This window comes from Lissotriton vulgaris, chromosome 7 (genome assembly GCF_964263255.1).
Source record: "Lissotriton vulgaris chromosome 7, aLisVul1.2, whole genome shotgun sequence".
Taxonomy (NCBI): Eukaryota; Metazoa; Chordata; class Amphibia; order Caudata; family Salamandridae; genus Lissotriton; species Lissotriton vulgaris.
The window spans coordinates 753,277,610-753,301,525 of NC_141695.1; the positions used below are offsets into that span (position 1 = coordinate 753,277,610).

The following is a 23,916-nucleotide window of genomic DNA, read 5'->3' on the forward strand; positions in this document are numbered from 1 at the left end:
AACTGAAGAAAAATCACCCGATGACAGTTTATAAAAGAAAAGCGCAAACCCAGATACGTGGCACAGTCCTGGCACGGAATGCTATGCCAGCTCTATTTGGGAGCCATTCTTGATTATGCTGTGTTGTAGGGCTTAAGCAGCAATGTGCCTTGAGTATATAATATGCATTTACATACCCTTAGAATAAAAACGTGACGCTGACAAAAACAGTCACGGCTGGCATTACTCGGGAGTGGGGTGGTCACGCAGGGAAGGGGGATCATTTAAAGTACCCTTTTATGTTTGATTCTCGCACTGCGAGAAAACAGTAAGGCGATGCTCCTCCGCCCACGTGGAGGAGCCGCCCCTGGATAAAAATGGACTAAGCAAGCCTTCTTGCCAGGGTGACCAACCGTCCGTAAATTTCACGGACAGTCCGTAATTTCGTCCGTCTGTCCGTTGTCCGTGAAGAATTCTTTAACGGATGCCATTTGTCCGTAATTTTACCTGCTGTTGGGTGAGAACAAATCATGTGCCTTTCTATCACAAAAGCGTTGCTTTAATCTTTGCTCTACTGATTCTTGTCTTCTCCTGTCAGATACCTTCTGACAGTGGTGAGTTTTTGGATACCGAGGCAATAGCCTCATTACTCCATATTCGTTTGGAATTTTGTAGTCGCTGTTTAGGTTGTCTTATTGGTGTGTGACGCTCTGCACAGCAAACAAAGATATCTAGGGTTGGCTTGAAAGCCATCAGCCAATCATGAGCTCGCTGGTACACTACAGGAGTGTTCTCATTGGCCCTGATGCGCATCAGGGCCAATGAGAACAGCTTTAGGATACCCAGCCACTGTTCTTCGGAACGTCGAGTGTGAGTGCATCGTGACTCGTGAACAAAGTGCTTGAGGTACATGCCTTCCTGTACGTGTGCAGAGAGACTCGTGTGCACTGGGTGTGCAGAGTGAGGCCTGTACTGGTGTGAGTTCAGGGGAAGGTGGTGTCTGTGATAGCTCAGGATGAGAGGAGTGCTTGTGAGTTCAGGGTGCACTGCTTATTATTTCAGCCCAGCGGGATGGTGCAACCTTGTGAGTTCTGGATAGGTAGTGTGTCTCTGTTAGTCTAGGGAGCACAACCTGTTGAGTGCGTGGCGTGTCTTTATGAGAGGAGGATGAGTGGTGTACACGAGTGATTGCAGCCCATAAAAGCCAATTCTATTACCTTTGACTCTGCTCGTTTTGGTAAGTATGTCAAAGCCAAGGAATGGCTTAGAAATGTTTCACATGTGGATAACACACACGCGCGCACAAACGTTTATTGCTCCACATGCATTAAGTTTCTATTTGAGAGGCGTTCTTACTCTAAGGTTCTCATCACAAAGTAGAACTAAATCAAGAGTAATACCTCAACAAAGCAGTTACATTACTGTAGTTGGGATATATATCTCTTAATATATATACAATGTACCTCATAATATAGGGTATTTTTCAATGTAGACTACAGATTAAGGCACATAGAAGTTACAACCTTTTGCACGTACATGACAAGCTTCATTCTGTATGCAGCTGTTTGTCACTTACAGAATGACAAACAATGTGCCAATCTGCGCTGCAAAGCATGTGGTGAGCCTCCCCCAGCCTCGGTTTAGGGCAGCGCATTCTGTCAGATGAAAGAAATGTGCAAAAACACCAATGCTGCTACATGAGAATCCAGTTAAAGAAAAGAAGCTGGTGAAAGAAGTTATAAAGAAGGGGCTAGTGTTCTTTCAGTCTCATCATTTTAGAACGGATGGATTTATAATATTATATTCAAGGAAGCCATGATTGCTTTTTTATTTTATGCAACTAACAACCATTGACAAAGCCAATAGTTCTGGCTTGTTGTAGGTGTAACGTTTATTGCTGTATCATATATCTGGATAAAATACCATCTGGTGGCACACTATGCTAAGCACAGATTTTGGGCTTAGATGTTTTAAGTCACGCCCTTATTACATCGAACACCCCCTTTGGAGAGCCCCCCCCCCCGTTATTTCATTCCACATTAAGTTCTGGTAACACCATGTCACAGTCACCTAATGGCCTGGCACTGTGCATCATGCATGACTCATGCCTTCCACTTTTCAGATTGCCTGTGTGCAGGGGCATAGTGAACCCTCGCCCACCCCACCCCTTGCTTTAGGAATTACAGCGAGGGTGAAGTTCTTGATGGGCCTCTGCTGTCTGCAACTCTCCAGACAAAGGCTCAGCTCATAATTAATATGAAAAGGTGGGCAAGTGAGTAAGTGAAGGGATGGGCGGATGGCTGAATGGATTATTGAAAGGGTTAATGGATGAATGAAAGGGTGAATGGATGGATGATGAGAGAAAGGAAGGATGGATGAGAGAAAAGGTAAATTGATGGATGTATGGGTGGAAGAGTAGATGGGTGGGTAAAAGGGTGGATGGATGAATGAGTGAAAGGGTGGATGATGGGCGAGTGAATAGGTGGATGGATGAGTGAAATTATTGATGAATTGATAGGTGAAAGGGTGAATGGATGGACGGATGAGTGAAAGAGTGGATGTAAGGATGGATGAGTGAGTGAAAGGGAGGGTAGATGGACAAAAGGATGGATAGAATGAGTGAAGGAGTACATTGATGAGAGAAAGGATGGGTGAGTGAGTGATAGGGTCAATGGATGGATTCATGAGTGGATGAGTAGATGGATTGGTGGGTGGATGGATGGAAGGAAGAATGGCTAAGGGAAAGGGTTGATGGAGAGAGAAAGAGGATGGATGGATGACAGAAAGGGTGAATGGGTGGAAGGATGAGTGACTGGGTGGATGGATGAGTAAGTGAAAGGATGGCTGGATGGGTAAATGGCTGGATGGATGAGTGAATGGATGGGTGGAACAATGGATGGATGAGCGTACGGATAGATAGGGTGAAAGGGTGGATGGATAATGGACGGATGAGTGAAAGGGTGGATGGAGGGATGGATGAGTGAAATGATGGATGGAAGGATACATGATGTATAGGTTTGCAAATAGTTGAATATGTTTGGATATGGATGGGCTTGCTTATATACTTTGCGCGACCTCCTCTGATGTGTCTGTAAAACTTACCTTTTGTCCTGAATTTTGACCTCCTGTCCTGAATATTTGTCCTGAATTTTGACCCTTTGTCCTGAATTTTAACACTCACCGTCCTGAATTTGCACCCATGCCAGTTGGTCACCCTACTTCTTGCCGCTGTGCAGTATTGAGGGTGTGAACTGGTGTTCCTCGCAGCAAACTTTACATGAGAGTAGCAATGTGTGTAGTAATATCATTTTGAGACACATCTAATTGCGAAATGGGCTCCTTTCTCCATTTACTCAAAAGATAAGGGAGAGGTGCGGCGCTGAGTTGCTGAGTCTGGAGCGCGGGTTTGCGGGCACGATCCCCGCGCAGGCGGCAGCATCATGTGACTTGTGTAATCTCTCGGATGGCCCCTAGCGCCTTGAAACATTAAGAGGTGCTTAAAACATTAAGGGGTGATATGTTTGCGCTTTACAAATAGAAATTAATTAATTTAAGATGTTGGACATGCCGTTAGCTAAGCAGTATGAGCGCAAATATTAACCCTCTCGGGACTACACAAGCAACGCTGTGCGCACAGAGGCAGCTAGAAAAAGTGGCCGCTTTTTCGTGGACCCATTTTGGTTTCCAGTGTGACCATAGCACAGCATAGAGGACAGTGCTATGTAGAAAGCTAAACCTGGCCCAAAAACTAGGGACATTCATTAGGCGCCATCACTCGGTCCACTATTCAATGATAAGCCCAGGCACCGCTCTAAGACCACACCTAAAGCATGCTCGGCTGAAACTCTGGTCCGAGAGTATTGATGATATAATAATGTGTTTTCTCTATGAAAGTCTTCTGGCGAAAAATGGCTTTTGCTCCCTCCACCGCAGACAGAAGAAAAGAAATCACAGATTAGGCAAGTATTGATTTTCGTCTTAGATTCAGGAAAGCAATCAGCACAGAGGCTGTGTTCTCATAGCCACTTCCACTTTCTGGAGTTTGTTTTCCCTTTAATTTTTGTAATATCTACACAGTAAGTGCCATCGTGCAACCGCGGCGCCTGCCAATCGTTTGCCGGTGTGCCCGAGGCATTTTCTATAGTAACAAGCTTTATTGCACGACGGATGCCAGGAGCCGGCCCTGCGCAGCGTTTGTTAGGTTTCAGCAAGAATCGTTTTTAATTAAGTAAGTCTGTCGCCCGCTGAAGTGTTGCCAGCTCGGCTCCTGGGTAAGGCGGAAGTACAGGCCTCTGTCTATGATGGAATACAATTAATTTGGATGCGTTTGGCTCAGGGGGCTACGGTGGTGCTAAAAAGGGGGGCGGGCTGGAGAAATGGAGCACGGCGCTTCACAGCCCACCTATTCCGATAGATCGCGTGGGGTGGCGTGGGCGGCGTGGCACCAGGGACGGACTAGGGAAGATGCCCCTGGCAAAACAGCTCAAACCAGCCCAGCTCCTTAGGTCTCCTCGCGCAGTCTCTTTCCACCCATCCGTTCTTTCTCCACTCTCTCTTCTCCCTCTATAATTGCTTTCTCTCTTCCTTTCTCTCTCTCTGCTTGCAGCAATTAACCTCCGGGAGGTGGGAAAGAGGCAGAGACACAAGCAGCGACCCCGGGCTTTCAAACCCGCCTCCCCCGCCCCCAGGGCTGCAGCCCAGGGGGGAAATGCAGAATAAAAGCCCTGTTCCGTCCTGTGCTTTAAGTGGGCTGGGTCCTGCCCTTGCTCAACACCAGCAGTTCTGAACAGCAGGCGTTGAGACGGGTCCCTATCGGGCTCTCCGTTTGTTGCCTCATCCTCAGGGTGTAAAAATAAAATATTAACTCTGCAGCAATACCACCCTTCACTGCCTTTGATGAAACCTCAAAGAGACTGGTTAGAGTTCTTTCACAGTCTCATCATTTCAGAACTGAAGCATTTTCAATATTCTGTACAACGAAGCAATAGTTGTTGCTTATTTAGCTTCTGCAACTAACAACCACAGGCAAAGTCAATAGGCCTGGCTTGCTGTAGGTGTAATGTTACTTTTAGTATATATCTGGATGCAATGATAGAAGCAGCAAATTACCAGTCGAGCAGCACACTATGATAAGCACTCATTTTTAGATTCCTTTTTATGCCACGCCACTCTGAGAGACCCTCTATTTTTTTCATCCCACTTAAAGCCCTGTCTTTAGGCTCCCTCTGAAGATGGATGCTGCAGGCAGTTGTGGTGTGAGGCTGTGATGGCAGGACAATATGCTCTTCTTTATACCTGCTTCCTCCCTCTTCGTATCCTCCTTGGCCACCAGAATGGGAGGGAGTGCGAAGAGGCTGAAGTTGCTGTCCCTGGGCCAGCTCGCTGGAAGCATCGCTTTGGTTGGCTGTGAAACCCTGGACGGTTGTGTCCTCAATGAGGTACGTACGCAGAGCACCTTTTCCCACCCTGGTCATGTGCAGGCCCAGACTGGCTGTTGCGGGCATCGGGCAATCCCCCAGTGCGCCGCAAAGGTGGGGGCCGGTTTTGTTACACATTTTTGTTACAGGGCCGTTTTTGCAGCATAGCTGCAAAATTGTCCCAGTAACAAAATCGGCCGAAAACCGACCCCGGCAAAGAGCTCGGTTGCACCCCCAGGGGGCCGGCCGAGCACTTTGCCAAGGCTGGTTTGGCTCTCAGTCCGGCCCTGGTCATGTGAGCTGCGGTCCGCTGTGTGGCCCCGGCCCGCTCTGTTGAAGTCAGGCACCCGCACCCCTTTAGTACTGAGACGGAGGCCCTCCTGGGCAGCAGTGCATGCTAACTCTGAGCACAGTAGATGGCCCTTCCAGTCACGGTGCTCGACCGTGCACCTTGCTGTTCTTTCCTGCGGTGGTTGTGAACGTCACCGGGACACTGGCAGTGGACATGGCCCTCCCTTGCATCACCCTGGGCTGCAGGTTCTGGAGCATGGAGGCAGGACAGCCTTACACGTGCTGGTACAAACCCAATGCGCGAGGCTGAGGCTCTCTCCAATGGCGTCCGTTTCTGTAGGCTCGGGGTATCACTACCAGCAGGACACGTGACCATGGAATAGGCGCCACGTGCAGCCAATGCCCAAAGGTTCAATAACGACGTTGAGGTCTCCGCAGTGCAAGGTCAGCCTATGATGAAGAGGGCACGACAGCCAGCAGCAGGATCGTGACATCTATGGCAGCCAAGGTCGTTAAGGGCTGCAGGGAAAGTGACAATCTGCCCAGAAGTCAGGTCGTTTTCATGAGAGACAGGAGCTTCATTTGAGGGCAGCTGCCGGGTGGTATACATGGAGTCACTGTGCTCGAATGAGGCAGTGAAGAGGAATGAGCTATGCTCCTCGAGCATATTTATGAGCTGGTATTTTAGGGCACGTTGAGGAAGAGGAGGATGGGAGGTGTTGGGGCAGGTATGGTCGTACATACTTCAGGAATAAGGCAAATGTTGAACAGAAATGACCATTTCCTCTGGCGTAGATCCAACCCAACCATGGACAAGCATAGCCTTCGAGCATTAGGCACACAGCCCTGTGTAAACTGGTGGTGGTTAGTTGCCAAACCAGATTGCGAGTTGTGGTCCACAACAGATAGCACACATGCCAGCAAAGAGGGCAAAACGTATGATCAAAGAATGTTCAAAGTTAGGGATAATCAGTGAGGTTTCTTTGACAAGTACACTGCAAGAAACTGTTTTCGTTTGTTGTGCTTTAAACTACACTGCCAGGGGGGAGGGGGTCTCTAACTGTGAAAGAGAACCTGGGACAAAGTTGATCCCACAATGGTTGGGTAAAGACTGCGTGATCAGTTTGGACTACAAGACCGGATCGCCATCAGATGGAAACTGGTACATCACATGCATCAGCATGGTCAAGTGAGAGGGACTGGGTGTTGGTCCACAGACTACCTCAGTTGCTGGAGTGAAACGGCTCCTCTGAACCGCATGTGATAAGAAAAATGAAACAGACTCACTTGTTTTGAGGGTGGCACAGGGCAGACCCTTAGAAGCCCACATGAGGGCAATGGAAAAGGTAATCACCGTCTTCCTTTAATTATCTCATGGCTGATGCCAGTGAAGATCTGAAGGACGTTAAATGGCAAGCTTTTAGATGTTCAAAGTCTATGCTCGTTGACAACGGATGTATGACGTTACAACGCATACTTTTATCACGCATACCTTTACAACGCGGTTTTTACAACGCATGCCTTTACAACGCATAGCGCTTTGGGGTGCTGGATAGTGAATAGTTTAATTTACTATTCCAACTCAGGTCCCCGTGGACACTAGGGAAGGTGTTTTGGATAGTAAATTAAACTTATTCCCTATCCTAGAGCGCCCCCCAGCGCAATGCGTTGTAATGGTTTGCGTTGTAATGACTGCGCTGTAATGGTAGTGCGTGGTAAAAGATTCGTTGTAAAGGTTGTATACCGTTGACAACATGAGGAATAAGGTTATTTTGAGGCTATCCGCGGACTTTATTATCCGTTTGCTTTTTCATTTATAAAGCTGGAGATCACTGCTGCCATGTACTAAGCGAGTACTCTTAGAACGTAAAATGTAATGAGGATGCAGGCCTGGCAACCCACATGGTGCAGCTGTGAGACACAGTTTCTTCATTCATACAGCGATCCAGTGAATAACCATTGTCACTTGCTGAGCTGGAAAGCTTTGTGCAGAATAGGTTTCCAGCTCAGGCAGCTGGTTCTGCACAGATGGGCTCCAAAAAACCTTCCTAGGGCATGAAAGGTGGCTCTAGATGGTGGCATGCTTGCTGTGGGAGAGGGTAGATGGGGCTGTTGGGTCAGTGCAGGGGGTCCAAAGCCTGTCTCGCCAGGGCCTCGCCCCTTCGTACTGTACGATCACATAGCGTGGTAGTTTATTTATTTGCATAAGTTAATTAAAATCATTGCATTACAATAAAAGCATAACAAAAGAGATATCACAGTTCATAAAGGTTAAAAGTTCTTTTAAGGTGCGATAGTTAATTGCCAACATTTGACTCGGGGCTTCTTATCAAGTTTGCAGTTGGCCGTTGGTCTTTGGCTGGTGCGGCAGGAGAATATCACTGACTAGCTCCTCAAATCACCAGGACTAATTGTGTTACCATTCTACTTGCTAGTACTCTTTCTCTTGTAAAGTGCTTGTGCTTTGCAACTGTATAGGAGTCTGTTCTTTCGAGGGTCTGTGTTTAAAATAATCCCGTATCAACGTTTGGACATTACGATCACATAGTGAACATTATTCTAAGTTGGTCAAGTCTGAGAATGTCACTGGAGTACTAGCACCGGTGTACGGCATTTGAAAGTCGGCTCATAAGCAAGGGACGCTACAGCAAGTCAACTTTTACGCCTCTTGATTTCCACAATGGGAAGCATTTCTTGCAATTTAGATGATTAAGTAAATAGTTTTGTTACTCCGTCAAACTTTAAAAAGCCACTGGGCAACAAATCACTTTGATGGTCTTCTAAACTGGGCAATATGTAAGTTATCAATTGGTCTTTTCACAAAGTCCTAAATTGTTGATCCATTTCCAAGGCATCAACTTGTGGTTCACTTACGCAGCAGCAGGACTTGTATCTGTGTAACTTCACTGCTAACTGCAAATGGCTATATGGCATGCAAGTATGTGCAGCTACACAGTAGCTTTCCACATACAGCCTTAGAGCTCAAGCTACCGAAGAACGAGCTCAGGGAAATTAAGAGCAACAGGCACCTTGACTGAGACTCTGTTCCGTAGATCAATAAAATAATAATTACCGTGATAATACATTTAATTTGCTGGTCGGTGCCCTATGTAATGCAACATGCACACATCTATAAATCTACAAGTAAATCTCCAGACAGATGGAATTGGCTTTGAGAACAGCAGAGAAGATAGAAGATTACGTTCAGAGAACATCTGGCCACCTTCTTGGTCATCGCAATGCTCCCCAGCCCCTTATTTGCTTTAATAACTTCATAACTACATAAATGCCCCTTCTCATGATGACTACGTGGTATATGACAGGATGCTTGCCTTTGTGATGCGCAGCTCTACCTATCCGGATGGAGAGTTCCTGATCCACGTCATCGGGAAGTTCAAGGTCTGCTTTCTCCTTTGTGCTCCTGGGGTTGTGATTTAACACAAATGGTGCATGGAGGCTGTCACCTACACCCTGAAGAGGAAGAGAAAAGAGGAAGGTGTTCAGTTACCGGTAGAAGACAGAATCCCAACAGCAATGCACATACACTGAAAGAACTCTGGGTCACTGCACAACTGGAGAGCTGAAGAAAATGGACAAACTCAAACAATAACTGAGAGAAGAGGAGCTATCAATGGTGCAGCAGGTGCAGGTGTGAGGAGCCCACTCAACCCCGATTATTATAGTGGTGAGGATGGACCGTGGCACCCCTGCAATGCGTCTGTTGACCCAACCTCAAGGCTGATCTAGGCTCGTGCCATGCTGCTATGTCAAATTGTGGTTTTCTAACCTGTGACACTTGAGCCTGGTTTAGACTTTGGTCGGCAGACTCTCAACTAATTCCTGTGTTAGATTTATTTCCTCTGCCAATATGTCAAGGAAAATACAAAATATTTCAATTTCTCTGCCCGGTCACTGGAGGTTTCTCTGGCAAAGTGTTGTATCTGATGTCAGAGGAAACCATTATTGAGGAAATTCTGAAAGCAAATCTACCAAAGCCCACTTCTGAGGGCCAAATTTCTGACTCTATGGATATGCACTTCATATGTTCTCCCAATCTGAGGATGTTGTACGTGTCCATGTGCCCCAAATACAATGCTGAGGATGCGCCTCACTCTTTTTAGAGCAATATTTACTTGTCCTTAAAAGTCTTTCACCCTTTCAGTGACAGTCTTTCATGAGGTACTTGGCCAGACATGGTGGAAGATCAGTCAATCTAGAACAGACAGCTGATCCACCATTCTTTCCTGACAGGATTGCCAATGAACCTTGGCAGATTGGATGGTGGAGTCAGAAACATTTGACAGTAGACAGTTGCTGAACTCAAAATGAGAAGTTCTCCAACTGTAGGCGTGCAACAGCAATTTCATTTTATAGTGGTTTTAAAACTCCTCCCCTCCCCTAAAACAAGCCATGCAGGGCTTCCAATTATTGGTCCATGCCTTTGAGTAAAATGTACTGAACCATTATCCAAAGCTCTAACTGCATTTGATAAAGTATTCAAATAGTGCAGGATGCAACAGATCGATTACTAACCCTTGCTTTTGAGGAACTGACATCATGCTACACAGTCTGCACTGGCTAACTGTGAACTATTATGTCAAGTACAAGTTGGAGACAATGAGGCACCCAAAATAATCTTGCTCATATATTGTTATATATTGTTTTAAAAACTTATCACCTCAATGAAACATTGTTGATACTATCAAGTCCTCTATATAGAGCACGAGTAGCTGAGCCTTTTTAGCAAGCCTAAACCACTGTATGAGTCAAAGCACCTGAGGCCATAAACAAACAAACATTGGCAAAACCAATAGATCTCGACTATGCAAGACCTATTGGCTTTGCCAATATGTTTTAGCCATTTGTACACCAGTGTGGCTGCTGATAAGGATAGCTAAAAGTTAGTGGGGTAAAGGAGAGTGGCATGGAGTAGAGTGTCGTAAAGTGGAGTACAGTGTAGCATGGAGTAGAGTGTCGTAAAGTGGAGTACAGTGGAGTGTTATGAAGTGGTGTAGAGTGGTGCACAGTGGAGTGTCATGGAGTGTCTTTGAGGGATAAAAGTGTTGTAAAGTGGAAGGGCGTAGAGTGGAGTAGAGTTGGGTAGAGTGCCGTGGAGTGGTGTAGAGTGCCGTGGAGTGGTGTAGAGTAGAGTGGCATAGAGTAGATTGTTGAAGAGTGGAGTGGCATAGAGTGGAGTAGTGTGTTGTAGAATAAAATGGAGTTCAGTGGTATGGAGTGGCATGGAGGGAGTTGGATAGAGAATGTCAGAGTGGACTAGTGTTGCAGAGTGGCATAGAGTGCAGTATAGTGTAGTTGAGTTTGAGGGACAGATCGTCATTTAGTGGAATATCGTAGAGTGGAGTGTTACAAAGTGTCCTAGAGAGAAGTAGCATAAAGTACAGTGGTGGTTCAGTGGTGCAGAGTATATTGGCGTAGAGTGCAGTGGCATAGAATGCATTGGTTTTGAGCAAAGTGGTATAAAGTACATCGACGTAGAGTGCAGTGACCGAGTAGAGAGGCGTACAGGGGTGTAGACTGTAGGATTGATTAGATTGGCATGATGCAGATTGTTGTGTTTTAGAATGGTGTAGAGTGCAGTGGCACGGAGTAGAGTTGCGCAGAGTAGAGTGGCAGATAGAGTAGTGGCGCAGAGTACAGTGGTGCAGAGTACAAGAGAATGGCATGGAGAGCAATGGGGAAGAGTAGCATAGCATGCAGTTGCTTAGAGTGCAGTGGTGCAGAGTAAAGTGATATTGAGTTCAGTGACGGAGAGTGTATTCTTGCAAAGTAGAGTTGTCGAGTGCAGAGGCGCAGAGAGCAGTGTTGCAGAGTAGAACAAAGTGGCTTAGAGTGAAGTAATAGAGCGCAACTGTGTACAGTTGCATAGACTGCAGTGGTGCAGAGTCGAGTGGCACAGAGCAGAGAGACACAGAGTAGAATGCAGTGGCTTAGTGTGCAGTGGCATAGAGTGTTGCGCAATAGACTATAGTGGTGTAGAGTGCAGTTGTGCAGAGTAGATGGTGTAGAGTTCAGTGAGTAGAGACAGAGTAGAGTAGTGCAGAGTCGAGTGGAGCAGCATAGAGTGCAGTGGCATAGAGTGGCACAGAGAGGAGAAATGTGGAGTAGAGTGCAGTGTCAGAGTGCAGTGGAGTAGAGTGGGTTGAAAGTAGAGTGAAATGGTGTAGAGTGGAATGGCCTGGGACATGGTAGAGTGCAGTAGAATACAGTAGTGGCGTAAAGCACAGTAGCATAGGGTGGTGCAGAGTGGAGTGAACTAGAGTGCAGTGGTGTAGAGTAGACTGGTGCAGGGTACAGTGGAATGGTGCAGGATAGAGTGCAGTGGCACAGAGCAGACGTGAAGAGTGCAGTGTCGCAGAGTGCAGTGTCGCAGAATAGAGTGGCATGGAGTGATGCAGAGCAGAGTGGAGTGGCCTAGACTGGTATATAGTGCAGTGGTGCATATCAGAGTTGGGTAAAGTGCACTGGCGTAGAGTGGTGCTGAGTAAAGAGGCATTGAGTGAGGTGGTGTAGAGTGTCGCACCAGACAACAGCAGTCCTAAAGCCAGCCCTGGTGGTAAGCTGTTGTTTCAGTGGAACATGTTCAACTGTTTCATTGTTGACAACACAACCATCCACCAAATAGTATAAAGCGATGTTTCGACATAGACAGGATGTTTAAGGCTGTAGTGTTAATAATGTAGTTGGTTTCCGGGCTCCTGTTTGCAGTTTTCTAGAAAGCAATAATCAGTGTTGTTTCGCTTTTTAAGGCACGGTGCTATTGCACGTGTTGCACATAAAGAGGCTATTGCTCATTAAGTTTCGTGGTGTAGGCTACACCTTTTGGCTTTCCAATACGTGTTATTATTAAAAGGGTTTAGTACTCTGACTTGCTGAATTATAAAGAGAAAGATCATTAGACATTCACTAGTGGGTCACGTTAAGCAAAAGCCAACAGTGAATTCATAGAAAAACTTCAACATGAATATTTGTTGTCACAGAATGTGCATGCACCTACTCTTTGCAGGCTTGTTTTAAGGGTTATGATACAGCCTTGTAACCTGGAGCATAGTTGGGGCACGAGCAGGCTCTACAGGGAAGAGTAATCTGCATTCCTTTTGCTTTGCTATAAACGCTCTCACTTTGAAGTCACAGAAAGAAAAGTAAACACCAAGCTCTCTCAGAAGATGGAGCCTGACATTTGACCTTTGTGTTTGAATGCCCAGCAAATGTGATAAGAACAAGATATAAAAGCCTGTTTACAGAAAGTGAGATCTTGGAAGGTTACAGTAAACAAAGTTTGGGCAAGGGAAGGGATGAACCCAAGCTAGACAGCCTAAAATAAATAAAGCCAGCAAATAGCAAGGAAATGTGAGCTACAAACCACAAGACAATAGTGAGCAATGGGCAGAAAGCATTCCCAGGGAAGCTTTCTGAATGTCCCCTAGATTTTTTCAGCAAACCAGACAGCTTGTCTGGTACACTTTGACCTAAAAAGCAGCTCCCACAAACAAAGCTGTGGAAGGGCACAAATAAGTGGGCGATGCTCCGGAGGAGAGTTCAAAAGACGACCTCAGGGCACTCTAGCATGTGCTAACCACCTAAAAGCAAGCAATTATCAGTGTCATCGAACACAACTAATAGAAAGCAATGGGCATGCTGTAAACCAACTGACCGTAAACAAAATATCTCCCGCTGTCTAGACGAGACCTCAAAATGTGGGAACACAACAAAAACATACTTTTCCTTACTGACAAGTGTTAATGCAAGTATGTGGTCAGGCTCAATGGTGCACCCTACACATTTCACTGGAAGAGGTGGACAGGAAACAATTACAACACCTTTGCTGTGGGGCCCCTGTAATCTGTGCATAACAAAATGGCTTTACTTCACATTGTTTGATGAATCCCTTTATGCTCACCATTCAACATCTTCCTCAAAGTTGTCGAACTAACCAGCTAAGTGCTACGGCATCACATGTTGGAATGTTAACGTTTGATTCTAAATGAACAGCATTATTTATTTAAAAACGGAACCATTGATGCTCTTCTCATTTGGAAGCGACCTTTGACCCTAGAACTTCAAGGCCCATAACACAGAACTGTTTGCTCGACACAGCTGATGGGGGGACGAGTGCTATTTAATGCACCTGCGACTACGGCAGCGCAGACCGCACCCTGGATGTGCCCTGCTCAAGACCGGCCTGTCTGAGCCAGTCAGAAGCCGAAGCAGTTCTTGGGTCCTGTGTTTAAGTTTCCCAAGGTATGCAACAGGCACAGTACATCATTGGCAAAAGGAAATCTACCTCAAAGGAATGAAGTTAAAAACATATCCGGACTAATTCGATCACTATTGTTTTAACCAATGCAATAGGGGCAATACTCAATGAAATTAACCATGTTGAAGAAAGGCTGGGTGCAACACAATGGGCTGTACTAGAAAAGCTAGCCAAGGTTCTTGATTCTTCGACTTCTACCAGTGTAGCCTCCGCCAACTAAGCTCCATCTACTAAAATTGCACGCCTCGCCGCTCTTTCTCCTAAACAGTGTCTGCAGTGGCAAAAGGTCCATAGGCAACCTCTTGTGCGCTCCTCCTCCTGACTCGTGCCCCAGCACCCCTCCACCAGGCGTTATCCACCCGTAGCGCTTCCCTGTATTACAACTTCATTCCAAGAGGAAAGGCGGATTGTAGCTCAACAACCTAGTGTTATCGCAACTCTTCAGCTTCCACATGATGCAACCCCGATCTTATGGTCTTAAAAATTCCCTCTAATCTTCTTCAAGCTCGAATAGAATATGGTCACAAATTAAAAAATAAAATCATGCATTGGCTGGAAAAATGGAAAGGGACTACAAGCTTATTGAGTAACGCTATCAACATGTTGAGAAGGGTAGCTTTGTTATGTTAGGAATCTAAGAAGTGTACTGGTTTGTGTGTAACACATTTTAGGTCTCAGTATGTAGTAGGCCCTTTACTGGACAAATTCAAAGGTTTGGTGCTTGGAAAAATGTGATTGAACCAGTACCACACAGCTATTTATATTAACCTGAATATTTGAAAAGCATCCCACACCCTGCTCAGCAGTGGACCTACAGTGGGGATCTCAAAACTCAGTTTACACTGCCCGTATAGAACACCTTTGTGCCTTAGGAGGGACAATGTGAGATTGACCGGCTGAGCTTCAACATGAAGTAACCCCTGGTTTAATTGGTTTAACGTTGGATCTCAAAGGGGGGTTCCTCCACACTAACTCTATCATCTATGGTTGAAACAAATTTAGTTCCTCATGAATTGCCCCATCTAGCTCTTACCTCAATCAAATTTCTGTCGAGGAACATAGCCATGGTTGGAACAAAATTAAGACATATCGATTGGATTTCTTTCATCAATCATTTTAATGTTATATGTCTCCAAGAGACATGGGCCTTAAAACCAATTTAATGGATATATGATCTTTCATTCTAGTGCTCTTCACTACAAAAAGAAAAGATGCAAGGATGATCTTGCCACATTAGTCTCAACTCTTTTTTCCAACTAAGTTCTTATAAGCCCATATGGGTGGCCACCTACTGGTGGACCTAAAGTGCTAGTGAGTGTCTGTAGGGATAGGGGTATACAAATTGATGGAGGGCAGATACTTGCCTCAATCAATATTCATACCCTTATCATGGGGTTGAAGAATGAATACAATTCAATTCGAGAAATTATCAAATTAATCCCAAATAATGCATTTTACTCCTTTGAAACCCCTTAAATTAGGGATGAACACTGTACAATTTAGGGGATGTATGACGTTACAACGCATGCTTTTACCACGATGCCGTTACAACACAGTTTTTACAACGCATACCATTACAACGCATAGCGCTTTGGGGTCCTGGATAGTGAATAGTTTAATTTACTATTCCAACTCCAGTCCCCGTGGATAGTAGGGGAGGTGTTGGATAGTAAATTAAATCTATTCCCTATCCTAGAGTGCCCCCAGCGCAATGCGTTGTAATGGTTTGCGTTGTAATGGTTGCGTCGTAAAAGTTTCGTTGTAAAGGCTGTTTACCCAAGTTAGGTCATCCCTGCTGCAATTTAATCTAATTAGCAGGGAATGCAGATTTTGGTGAAAGTGCCAATATCTGCATGTTCCCGATTATTGGGAAAAAACACAGAATAAGTGCTATATATTGAAGCCAATGAATAAGGGATAAATATTGAATACCTCTCTACAGCATTCGTAATCAGCACCACAGACAGGTACAGGCAGGAAAACACAAGTTCCATCCACACAAAGACATGGCACAGTACAACACAAACGAGCAACAGTACAACAATAGCAGAAGCAGGTCAAGGCTCCAGCAGCAGTGTAGGCTTCCCCCAACACACACAAAATTACCAGATGTCTGCCCTCCTCACAGTCACAGCACATATATAGCATAGACAGCACGAGTGGCGCTTCCCGTAAAAACACAGAATCTGTGCAGTGCAGACAGCAATGTTCCTTTACAGAAAAAGGGTTCCACCGAAACGCAGCTGAGGCAGATTCTGGTACACTGACACAAACGCATCCATACACACCAGGGCCAGTGCTAGGCATAGGTAGCGGCCAAGGGCCACACACTTAGCCCAGCAGCATGTGGCACTGCACCAGTATGACACACCCATACTGGCCATGGCACACCGGTCCTTTCATGACCCATTTCCATCCAATTAAGAGAGAGGTGTATCATTGTAACTGCCCTCCCATGGCCCAATTGCACGGAGACACATTCGACAGGTTTGTCCTGCTGCCCATAAAGAGTGTTAGACCTGGCCTCTTTAGTGTGTTTTCCCCTGTACTCGTCCTTCTGACCTCCTGTTTTTGTCTGAGTGCTGCATTTCGTTTTTGCTGGTGGTTTTATAAGTCTGCACACTTTACCACTGCTGGCCAGTGCTAATCTGCAACAGTTCCCTGTGTAAACTGAGATTAGGACTGGTTATCCATGTTAACATATTTGAGTTACTGGTAAGTCCCTAGTAAAGTGCACTGTGTGCGCACAGGGTCTGTAAATCAAATGCTACTAGTGGGTTTGCTGCATTGGTTGTGACACCCACACGAGTAGCCGTGTAAACTTGTCTCCTGCCATTACAGTGTTTGTGAGTGCAGTTTTAAACTGCCATGTAGACTTGACAAGTGCACCACTTGCCAGGCCCTAAACATCCCCGTTTCTACATGCAAAGCCCTCCTAAGGTAGGCCCAATGTCGAACCCCTAGGCAGAGTGCAGTATATGTGAAAGGTAGGACATGTGCTGGTGTGTTTTACGTGCCCTGATAGTGAACTACTGCCAATTGCGTTTTCCACATTGCAAGGCCTCTCTCTCCCATAGGTTATCATTGGAGCTGCCTTGTTACATTTACAAGTGTAACTTTCAACTGGGAAGAGATAGAGATTTGGAGGTTGGACTCCTCGAGCTCACAATTTAAAAAAATAATCTTTTGGCGAAAGTGTTTTTTTAAATTGTGTGTTTGAAAATTCCACTTTTAGAAACTGGGCATTTTCTTGTTTAACGATCCTATGTCTCTGTCTGCCTGTGGAATCTACGTCTGGTTTAGACGGACAGGGGCGGTTTGTAAATTCATACTAGACAGTCAGGCAACGGAGCTAAAGTATGTCCTTCATATCCCGATAAGCCAACACCAGGCTGTTGGGTCTTCCTGGGCTAGAGTGATGGGAGGCGTTGTAATTGAAACCTGAATAGGGCTGTGCCTGTCCTCTCACAATGCTGTCTGCAGCCCCCTAGAGTGTGTCTGGATCCAAGGCTGGGCAAAGCAAGAACTTGTGAACAACAAAGACTTTGCCAACTTCAACGTCCAAAAGTGGTATAACTATTGGATCTAAAGACCCAGACTTTTATAACACTTCTGTATAAAGAGGAACCTCTGCCAAGAAAAAGAGCTGGAGAGCTGCAAGGATGAGTACTGCCCCTTTGCTGTGTTTGCTTTGCTGGGTTGGCCTGCAGCTGCTGCTTCTGTGTTGAAGAGAACGAGGACTTGACTTTGCTGTGAGAAGAATCTCCAAGGGTCTGTGCTTCCCTCCTGTTAAGATGTCTCAGGGGCACAAAGATTTCACCTGAAGCAACCCTGAACTCCACTGTTGTGAGTTCTGACCTTCCTTCTGGTGCCAACTCCAGTTCTAGGCCCTTGGAGGTTGTTTTGCTGCTCTTGTTGCTGAAAATCCATACATCATCCTCCAGCACCTGTTTTTTCAATGCAACGCCACAATTTCCACGTGCCACTGCAGTGTGGCTGAAGAAATCTATGCAGCACCTGTCCGTGTCTGAAGGAACTGCCGAAGCCCGAGTTCAGGGCACCGTGTCTCTGCAGGCCAAGACCACCACACTGACTCTGATACAGGCCCTGCTGTGTGGCTAGAAAAACCAATGCATTACCTGTCTGCAGCTGCAAAAATTGACGCAGCGCCTGGACCGCAGCCGCATCGACCCGCAACGCCTGGATATTGCAAGCATTGCACCTGTGCGCCAAGTCTACATTGACGCTGGGCTTCAGTAAGGAACAGAGACCGTATGATTAGAGAACCAACACATCACCTTCCTGTGCAGTAAGAACCTCCTCATATAGTAAGGAACTAACACATCTCCGCCCCTGGGGGCAAGGAACCGATGCATCATCTTCCCTGCGTGTAAGGAAACAAAGCATTGCTTTGTTTTTCAGCGGCTCTCCTCCCCTTTGTCTGCTTTGGTTTTTAATTTTGACGTATCCCAGTTACTTAGTACTAATAGTGATGCATCTATAGTTTTATGTTGACTGAACTGTTTTTACTTTTTAAAAGTAATATTTTGATATATGTGTGTTAGATTTTGTCGTTTTGGTCTTGTTATCTTGGGCGGGTAACTCCCTTACCCTGAATAGAAGGAAGGGACCCTACTGGGACAGGGTACAAGCCACTGCCAACTAGAGACCTCCATTTCTAACAGAGAGGCACCAGGGTATGCCCACTGTCCCACAGATTAGTGCCCAAGGAGTTTACCCTCTCGGAAGAGAAGCAAACCTCACATGTTCCACCCTTTAGGAGCTATAAAAAAGCTATCTGGAGTGGCGGAGGGCTTAATGAGGGAGGTGCAAACATCCCTGAATATGTCACATTGTATGCAAAATTATGGGCGCATTGCACATTCCCTTTCTGTATATGACCCCCAAAATCCTATCATCGTCCCTGATATACACACCAACACACACACACAAGTTAACGCAGAAGGAGAAGCCGTACAACATCGGGCACATAACAACCAGGTCAGCATGGACAGCAGTAGCACAAGCAATCAGACAAAATAGTATAGACTTACTCAAATGGTTATGTAGTGACAGCACTGGTGCAGCAAAGGCAGCACCCGTATAATATTGCACACACATGCGCGTACTCACACACACATGCTCTTCATTGAGCAATAAGTGCAATTCAGTATTATGTGTATCCATCACAAAGTGTTTTGAACTAAGGGTGCAAAATAGTGCACAAGCCTTTGGATGGAACCTCTGTCTGTCCTAGCTTTCATGAGCCATTCAAAGATAAGGTTGTAGAGTTACACAAATTACAGCGACTGCAGAAAGAGAAGGATGTGGGTTGGTACAGAATGAGGGAGCATTCTAGACTGGGGCCCCAAGAGCAGAGAACACTGGAACGAGGGGCAGTGGCATAGTGAACGTGCCATGGGGCATAGTACAAGCAAGGAAAACGGGGCACCTGAACACTAGCTGAGAAATAAAAGAAAACAATAATCTTGGTTCTGTGGGCCAGCCAGGCCTCGGAGACACTGCACCTGCTGCGCCATTGATAGCCATGCTCCTGAAGAAGGGGCCGGCTGCTACACAATCCACTAGAATAAAGCCGGACCGGCGGATTCAGACATTGGCCTTTGCAGGACATAACGTTCGGGGCCACTGCATGAGAGAGCTCAGACTGGTGGCCATGGTACGGGCCATGACTGGAAGAAGCTACTTCTCCCAGCTATTCCTCATTACGGACATAAATGGGCAATGTTCTTGTTATTAAACTTGATTTGCAGCTCCTTGTCAGACAGTTTCCATAGAAACACTGTTTATAACAATTAAAGACCGCTACAGCTTGCTGGGTAACCAATCAAACTGATGGATTTTATTTTGAAAATGTGGCTTTCAAATGGATATAAAATATTCGTATATTTGAGGTAAATGCGCACAGATGCTCCTCATCCGGTAAACTCCTTGATTAATATATATATATATTTTTTTTACTATTATTGGATGTTCAGGCATAAACAGGTCACGTCGAACGAAGAGACGGGCAAAAGACGAGGTAGAGAAGATGGCATCAAAGCCATAACGGCAGCTGCGGATATAAAATTGAGGAAGGAAAATATCGAAGGAACACAGAGACAAAAACGCTACAGAGACAGGAACATAGGGACACCAGAGGGAGACGTGGAAGAGAGACAAGCGAGTTGAATGAGATATGCAGGTAGAAAATAGAAAGACGACCTAAAAACAGGAGGATGAAAGGATTACACACACACACAGAGGAAGAAGGAACTAAATATGGACAAGTCATAATGACAAGAAAGAACAGACAGACATTTAGAAGAGATAGATGAAAAAAAGTGATAGATAAAAGACAGACCGAGCACACCTAGATCTAATGCAGAGGTTCTTAACCTAGTGACTTCTGTAGACCCCCACTTAATCTTCACTAAAAATCCAGGGACCACCACTGAATCCTTATTGGAATCTCGGGCCCCCAGTGAGTCATTACTAGAAGCTGGGAACCCCAGCCTAAGCAATTTTAATGATTCGAGAATCAAAACAATACACATAATTAAAGAAACAAGGCTTGAACAAACACATACACCAATGATTAACTGTTTATTTAATTCACAAGCAATTATAGAAAATGAAGAAATTCATTTTAATTAGAAGGCTGTAGCTTTTCTAAATTCAATTGAGGCCATCCATCTTCTAGAATACATTCTGTATGATGCACTTGCACTAATCCAAAGAATCAATCTAAGGACATCAACTACACTTGTAGCCTCCAAATTCCTTCACAATTACACAACACTTTAAAAATTTCAATTTTACATTTTGCTTCTTTATTTATATACGCTTTATTAATCTGTTAATATTATTTCATTCTCTCAGTGGTCGCGGACCCCTTGAACTCCAAGAGGTCCCCAGACCCTAAGTTAAGAACCGCTAATCTCTTGGACGGAGAATCATAGAGGACATACAAGAGATTGATAGTCAACAGAAGAAAAGGACATTCGTAGAGAAAGGGAATTTAACAAACAAATGAAATAAACATAAATGGGAAAATGCAAAGTAGATTGAAGGGATGAGGTAATGAGATACAAATGGGATAACAATAACAAGAAGGAAGGTAGTCCGAAAAGAGACACATATAAAGAGGCAAAAGAGGTAGGTAGAAGATATTGTCCCCAATTAGAAGTTTCCAAAAAAGACATATATGGATTCCTGCAGAGAAAAGTTTGCATCTAACCGTTAACATGGTTCCATCTGCGCAGGGGCCGACTCAGCGTTCATACTTCCGAGGTCGAAACCTGAGCATCCAAAAACTGGTTGATAATGAAACAAGGGGCAAGATAAAAATGAAGCAGTACATACAATAAGAAGCTTTTGTTACGATTAGAATTGTGCAGTTCCCATTGTTTTGGTCTCCATGAGTGCCTTATGGAGAATCAGGCGCTCTCCTTTGTGATGGTTCCAGCCACAAGACATCTCTTAGCAACCGGAGCTCGCTGTCTCCCCCTCTCATCACTGCTTTGATGTTTATCTATCGCCTGATGCTGTTTACAGAGCGCTTTAATCGAGAATAAGTTGAAGAGCAAATAAATACATGAGAGCAACATGTGCTCAGAGGATGCTTACTTTAAACAAACATAATCGATGTCTGCAACTGCAGAAGAAGGGTGTTAGTAGAAGCGAACAAGATAAGTCTGAGAAAGGGTGGCAAAATGCAGGAGTGGTGGTGGGAAAGGTGGCATCCCTCTGTCTAGGTATGAAAGCGAATGTTATGAATTTTAACCATTAATGCAACACATCTAGCAGCAAGAAGAAGCACAAATTGACAACATGAAATTACTAAAATGATGCTGCACAAGAAAAACATTAGCAAAGTCTGCTGCATCCCTTGAAACCTAATTTCCTGCTGCTGGACATGCAGGAGCAGACAGTGCGATGCAAGGCAAAGAGAGCAGCCACCACAAGAACCCGAAATGAGACAAAAGCCTCAGAGAAAACATAAAGGGCAGGTCGCAATACAGATCACTACTGGGAGGAATAACCCAACCAGCCATGTCTTTAACAAAATCATGATTTCCTATCCAGCCAGGGAGGCTTGTACATACATTATAAAGAGAGCCACGGAGGGCATTGCTATATGCATCAACGCCTGGCTATAAGAATTCTTCTTTGCACTTATGTAAAAGTACTTATAAGTAGACACACAGACGCAATCAGCTGATTTAAGGACATCCTGTATCTTGCTTCCTCAGAAGAAGGCTTTGGAGGCCAAGGTATCTCCCATACAGATTGGGTACCAAATGTTTCTGTGCCAATGACAATCAGCGGTAGGACTGAGTGGGCCCAGTCAACTATGATAGCAGAGGAGCAGATTCGATAAGGGGGTGCAGAGGGGTGGGGTGGGAGGGGGGAAGAGAAGCTTGGTTAAGGTCCCTACCCTCTTTGTCTGCTATAGCTCCAGATTGTTAAGGAAGTAGGAATAATGGAGAACAGACGCATTTTGGTACACCTGGACAGGAAAAACAGAAAACAGAAACTCTTTGGGGTGAATGACAAGGCGGTCACCACCAGGAATTTGACATGAGAAAATGTTCCAAATGAAACAAGGTACAAAAGCAGGGCAAGTTTTGTTAATTACTTTTTGGGTCGAGAGACTCATTACATGGCCACCCACGTCAAAAACAGATTCTGGTCCCAGATGGAGTCGTTATTAAGTGCAATAAACATCTCTCCGATTTCCTAGAATTTTATAGTGGTCCTGGCTCTTACGGCACCCTTGTAGTCCTCCTGCCCATCTTTACCAGCACACAGTGGACAACCCAACCACCTTGCCCACCATCACCAATCAAGAAACCATAACCACAGAGATCATACACTCTAGAGCACACTCGGGCCCCTGTTCTCACCACATCTTCATGAGGGGACTGGACCCCACCGGCGCAGCCCTCACTTTGATCCTGAATGACTCAATCATGACAGACACCTACCAGGACACCTGGAAACATGCCACAGTTCTACACCTCCTTATCAAACCCTCAGCCGACCCTAAGATAACAGCCAGCTATCAGCCTATCCCCCTGCTAGCCTACTCGGCAGAAGTCATGGAAAAGATAAGCAATTGCTTAGCCACCCACCGCACGCATAACCAACTCAATATAACTCAATCTGGATTCAGGCCCAACAACAGTACATCGTCACCATGGATGACATACGGATGATCATGAATAGAGGTGACTCTGCTGACATCATCGTACTAAATCTTAACGCAGCCTTCAACAGTCTCCCACCCCATCTTTATGCAATGACAGCACGAAGCCGGCACCCAGCATCCTGCACTTCATTTGTGACCAGCTGCACCTAGTATGTCAGTCTGGCCCCCTTAATACGACCTCAACTGCGGGGTTCCAAAGGGATCCTCACTCAGCCCCTGTTTGTTCAACGCCTGCATGATGCCACTTACCAGCATCATCGACGCCTAAGGAATCAATATCATACCCTCTGCTCATGACACCTAGATTACACTCTCCTTCTCTGACAAGACACAAAACACCTGGATAAATGTATCTGCCTGCATGACCAAAGTCACCAGAAAGATGAAAACTAACTACCTCCGGCTCAACGCAGACAAGATGGAAGAAGTAATCTTTGGCAAAGACACCTCGCTCTGCGACTGCAGTTGGTGGCTTGCTGAACTCGGACACACACCTCTCTCAGCAGCCCAGGCAAAGAACCTTGGAATATTATTAGATAGCCAGTTTATGATGACTGGACAAGTTCATGCAGCCCCTGTCTCCTGCTTTCTTGAGCACACGGAGGGACCAGCGGAGAGTGCAAAGCACCACTGAACCAATATGTATTTCCAGATCGTGTCCTAGTACATTAAGTATGCTATAAGAAAAATAGTAAATTTGATCAATAATTACATGGATTAAAAGTGTGACCAGATTTAAA

The 23,916-nt window shown here is 45.4% G+C and overlaps 1 protein-coding gene across 2 annotated transcripts in view; it reads right to left on the reverse strand.

Annotated features, from left to right (window-relative positions):
- Positions 1 to 23,916, reverse strand: part of SLC39A11 (solute carrier family 39 member 11) — a 2,411,801-nt gene that overhangs the window by 1,489,221 nt on the left and 898,664 nt on the right. Inside the window, exon 5 of one of the 2 annotated variants that reach the window (XM_086930982.1) lies at positions 9,041 to 9,158. In XM_086930982.1, the coding sequence (XP_086787108.1) occupies positions 9,041 to 9,158 (118 nt within the window). Of the gene's footprint in view, positions 1 to 9,019; positions 9,159 to 23,916 lie in introns of both variants that reach the window. The other variant, XM_086930981.1, reaches the window with a different exon arrangement.